General features: G+C 40.8%; 1 protein-coding gene across 1 annotated transcript in view; it reads left to right on the forward strand.

The window, feature by feature from the left end:
• Positions 1–973: 973 nt before the first annotated feature.
• Positions 974–5,088, forward strand: part of cacna1db (calcium channel, voltage-dependent, L type, alpha 1D subunit, b) — a 33,012-nt gene continuing 28,897 nt past the window's right edge. The window contains exon 1 of the mRNA XM_073819809.1: positions 974–1,979. Coding sequence (XP_073675910.1) covers positions 974–1,979 — 1,006 coding nt within the window. The remainder of the gene's footprint in view (positions 1,980–5,088) is intronic.

Raw genomic sequence — 5,088 nt, forward strand, 5'->3', positions numbered from 1 at the left:
CAGGGGAGCGGAGGCAAGCGGCGAATACAGGAGATTCGTCACTGCAAACAAGGAGGCGACCAGACTGTGCGTGCCTAAGATGGAGAAAGTCAGAACCTCCCTGCGATCAAAACACCCAGAGGTCATAGCAGCACGTGGGAGGGTGGAGGAAGCCCGCCTCATCTTTGAACGGGAACCAACTGCGGAGAGGCGTAACGAGCTGAACGAAGCCAAACAGTTTCTTTTCAGAACCTATGATACCATCAAAGGGGAAGAACTGATGGAAAGAGTGCAGAGGGTGCAGGCGGCGCAAGGGGAACAGCAGTATGGGGAGGCCTGGAGGGTCATCAATGAAATGACGGGGCGGAAGAGGACCAAGGAGGGACAGGTGGAGGGACACAGCCCGGAGGAGAGGGTGACGACCTGGTTAAGGCACTTCAAAAGGCTGTTGGGAGAAACAGCAGACGCAGCTGAGGAAGAGGAAATACCATCAGACCTCCCAAACCTGAACGTCAACGATGGTCCCTTCACTCTCGGAGAGCTCGCCAGGGCAATAGCCACAGTAAGAGTGGGAAAAAGCGCTGGTCCGGATGGCATACCCCCAGAGGTGCTGAAGAACTGTGATCTTGATGACATCATTTTAGAGTTCTGCAACCTTGCTCTGCTGCACAATCGGCTGCCTGATATGTGGTCTCTATCAAACATCGTGCCAGTGCCCAAATCCGGAGACCTCTCAAAGCCGGACAATTACCGAGGCATCAGCCTGACCTGTATCACTGCGAAAATCTACAACCGCATGATTATAAACAGGGTCCGGCAAGCAATCGACCCTCACTTGAGAGCAAATCAGAACGGCTTTTGAGAAGGGCGAACTGCTACAGCCCAGATCTTGGCACTCAGGAGATTGAAAGAGGAGGTGAGGAAGGACAACCTGACTGCAGTCCTATGTTTCATAGACTTCAAAAAGGCATTTGACTCGATTCACCGAGGCACGATGGTGAAGATTCTGAAGGCGTACAGAATTCCTCCGAACCTACTCCGGGCAATAGAGTCCATGTACTCAGGAACAAGGGCCAGGGTGGTGACCCCAGATGGCAACAGCGAAGAGTTTATGCAAGGGGATACACTAGCCCCCTTCCTTTTCATTATAGTCCTTGATTATGCGCTCAAGAAGGCAATCAGTGGGCGAGAGCAGGAACTTGGCTTCACGCTGACACCAAGGAAGTCAAGTCGACACCCGGCAGTAGTCCTGACAGACCTTGACTATGCGGATGACATCAGTCTGCTCTCCGACAACATGGAACAAGCGCAAGAACTACTACACAGGGTAGAGCTAGAGTGCACCAAGGTTGGCCTTAGGGTAAATGCAAAGAAAACTGAGGTCATGACCTACAACGTTCCACCAGAACATCAACCTCTGATAACAGCAGGAGACATTGTGCTGAAAGAAGTTGAGGATTTCAAATACCTGGGCGCATGGGTCAACTCAACTGAGCAAGATCTAAAAGTGAGGAAGGCACTTGCATGGAGGGCCCTGAACGGCATGAACAGTGTATGGAACACCAACCTCTCCCGCCAAATCAAACTCAGCTTCTTCTATGCGACGGTAGAGTCCGTTCTCCTCTATGGCAGTGAATTCTGGACCCTCAATCCAACCCTAGAGAAGTCCCTGGACGGGTGCTACACCAGGATGCTGCGTGTAGTGCTTAACATCAGCAAGAGTGCGCATGTAACCAACAAAATACTGTATGAGGGAGTACCAAGGGTGAGCAACAAGATTGCTGTGAGGAGAACGAGACTTGCAGGACATTGCCGAAGGCATCGAGAGCTGCCAGCTAGCAAGCTGGTGCTATGGGAACTAACACATGGCCACCGGTCAAGAGGACGTCCCACGCTAACATACGTGGACATACTCAAGAGGGATGCAGGAGCCCAGAGCACCAACGAACTGGCCAGATGCATGGAGAATCGGGACGACTGGAGGCAACGATGGAAGGCTCGTCTGAGGACGACATAGAGAGAGCTGAATGAGCAATTCAGTGAACAATCCTACCACTAATGCACAGAATGACAATCCTGTTGAGAAAAGTCATAGCGCTGTTTGGCTGTTTATAACACACTAAGCAAAAAAAGCAAAGAAAACTATGACTGCAGTTGCCAATGATGGCACTGTCTGACCAAATTAAACCTTGACAAGGAAGCAGGCTAACCGAGCGCAGAATTACCTAATTAAACACTGGGATCAGTTTACTGTGGTCCAGGTGTGTTTTGTACATTGAGATCAAACAGCAGACAGTGCTCACTCAGCATGATCATCTGCCAACAGCAAATGACCATTCATAAACTATTGCATCATCACTTCTGTTGAAAAAAGAGCACATCTACCTTGTTCACTTTGCACCATCCACAGGGCAACATGTTGCCTAAGCAACCAAACAAATGACATTGCTTTTATAGCAGTGGACAACCACTAGACTTGTTAGTCTAATGCTGCCATCAACTAAACTGGATACTGCGTCACTGTGGCCATCAGGCAGCTTGTCTTTGCCCTCAGGCTCTGTCCTTATGTAAGTCCACCACACGTGAAAGTACCTGAAGAATTTGATGAGCTTAAGTGCTTTAAGACAAAGCAGGGTGCATGGTGTAAAATGGATTAATGTACCGCCAAAATTCATGTTTGGAACAGAGGCGTATGCTGCGGTACATTCATGTGAAAATCAATGACTAAGCTGATTTGTTTTGCAAATAGACATGGCCAGCCTGCCTTGTTCAGCAGTGAGATTTTATTGTTCAAATGGGATTAATCTAGTCATCCAAGAGTATTGTAGCTATTCTTAGCGCTGAGGCTTAGCCATTGTCATCCGGTCACCTGCAGGTTGAGACGTGATCAAAGACAGTGCTCACATCATTACACTAATGGCTACCAGCATCTACAGGAGACCTGCAACATTTATTATAACTCTTATATTTACAGTTTATGCTCTGCAATGTCATTTATAACCTCTCTTTATGCTTCCAGAGACATAGCTCTAGTTCTTATTCGAAAGTGCAGAAGATAAATCATTTCTAATTTGGCCAAAAACCCTTAAAGATATACACTACCGCTCAAAAATTAGGGATCAGTACAATATTTAATGTTTTTTAAAGACGTTTCTTATGCTCATCAAGGCTACATGTATTTAATCAAAAACACAGAAAAAAATGTAATAATGTGAAATAGTATTTCAATTTAAAATAACAGTTTTCTATGTAAATATATATTTTAAAATGTAATTTATCTTCAGTGTCACATGATCCTTAATAGTTTTTTTGAACCTGTGATACTTTTTTTCAGGATTCAGAATTATTTGATCAATAAAAGGTTAAAAAGAACAGCATTTATTTAAAAATAAAAAGGTTTTCTAACAATATACACTACTGTTCAAAAGTTTGGGGTCAGTGAATTTTTATTCTTTCTTTTTTTATATAATTTTATTCACCAAGGATGTTTTAAATTAATGATAAAAATGATAGCATAAATTTACATTGTTAGAAAATATGTATAATTTAAATAAATGCAGTTCTTTTTTGAAAGTGCGAAAGATAAATCATTTCTAATTTGGCCTAATTTGTATGGTTTTTAAATATTTATTAGGTGAAGAAAGTCATAAACACACACACACACACACACACACACACACACACACACACACACACACACACACACACACACACACACTCACACACACACACACACACACACACACACACACACACACACACACACACACACACACACACACACACACACACACACACACACACACAAATACACATATATATATATATGTGTGTGTGTGTGTGTGTGTGTGTGTGTGTGTGTATGTATGTATATATATATATATATATATATATATATATATATATATATATATATAAACACACACAATATATAACAACATTTATTTAAAGTAGAAAGGTTTTCTACCAATATACACTACTGTTCAAAAGTTTAGGGTCAGTAAATTTTTATTCTTTAAAAAAAAAAAAAAAAAAAAAATTATATATATATATATATATATATAAATATACTTTTATGTATCAATGATATATATATATATATATATATACAGTGCCTTACAAAAGTATTCATACCCCTTCATTTTTGTCACATTTTGTTTTGTTGCAGCATAATGTTTTAAATTAGTTTACTATTAATTTAAATTAGTTTTTCCCCACATCAATTTACACTCCATACACCATAATAATGACAAAGCAAAAACCAGATTTGCAAATTTTACAAATGTATTAAAAATAAAACACTGAAATAAGTACATTGCATAAGTATTCATACCCTTAACTCAGTACATAGTTGAAGCACCTTTACAGCCTCAAGTCTTTTTGGGTCTGATGTGACAAGCTTTGCACATCTGCATTTGGCAATTATCTGCCATTCTTTGCCTCACCTTTTCACCTCTCCATCTCTGTCAGCTTGGATGGGGGCTGGCAGACATTTTCTAGAGTCCTAGTTGTTCCAGTCGTCTTCCATTATGGATAATGCTTCTGTCAACCTTCAGTGCAGCAGATTTTTTTCTGAACTCTACCCTAGATCATCGCCTTAACACAAGTCTGTCACTGAGCTCTACAGGCAGTTATCTTGACCTCAGGACTTGGTTTTTGCTCTGATATGCATTTTCAGCTTAGACCTTTTCTGAGAGGTGTGTGCCTTTCTAAATCATACTCATTCAAATAAATTTGCTACAGTTTAACTCCACTTGAAGTGTAGAAACATCTAGAAGCAATATGAATGCTCCTGAGCTAAATTTCGAGTGTCCCAAAAAAGGGTATGAATACTTATGCAGCGGGATCTTTTCAGTTTTTTATTTTTAATAAATGTGCACAAATGTTAAAAACCTATTTTTTTGCTTTGCCCTTATGGAGTGGGGAGTGTAGATTGATGTGGAAAAAAAGTAATTTAAAGTAGCTTAACATAAGGCAGCATCAACATAACAAAATGTGAAAAAAAGAAGGGGTATGAATAATTTCGCAAGGCATATATATATATATATATATATATATATATATATATATATATATATATATTTATATATATACTGGAAAATAGTTTTG

The sequence above is a fragment of the Garra rufa genome, chromosome 15 (assembly GCF_049309525.1).
Source record: "Garra rufa chromosome 15, GarRuf1.0, whole genome shotgun sequence".
Lineage (NCBI taxonomy): Eukaryota > Metazoa > Chordata > Actinopteri > Cypriniformes > Cyprinidae > Garra > Garra rufa.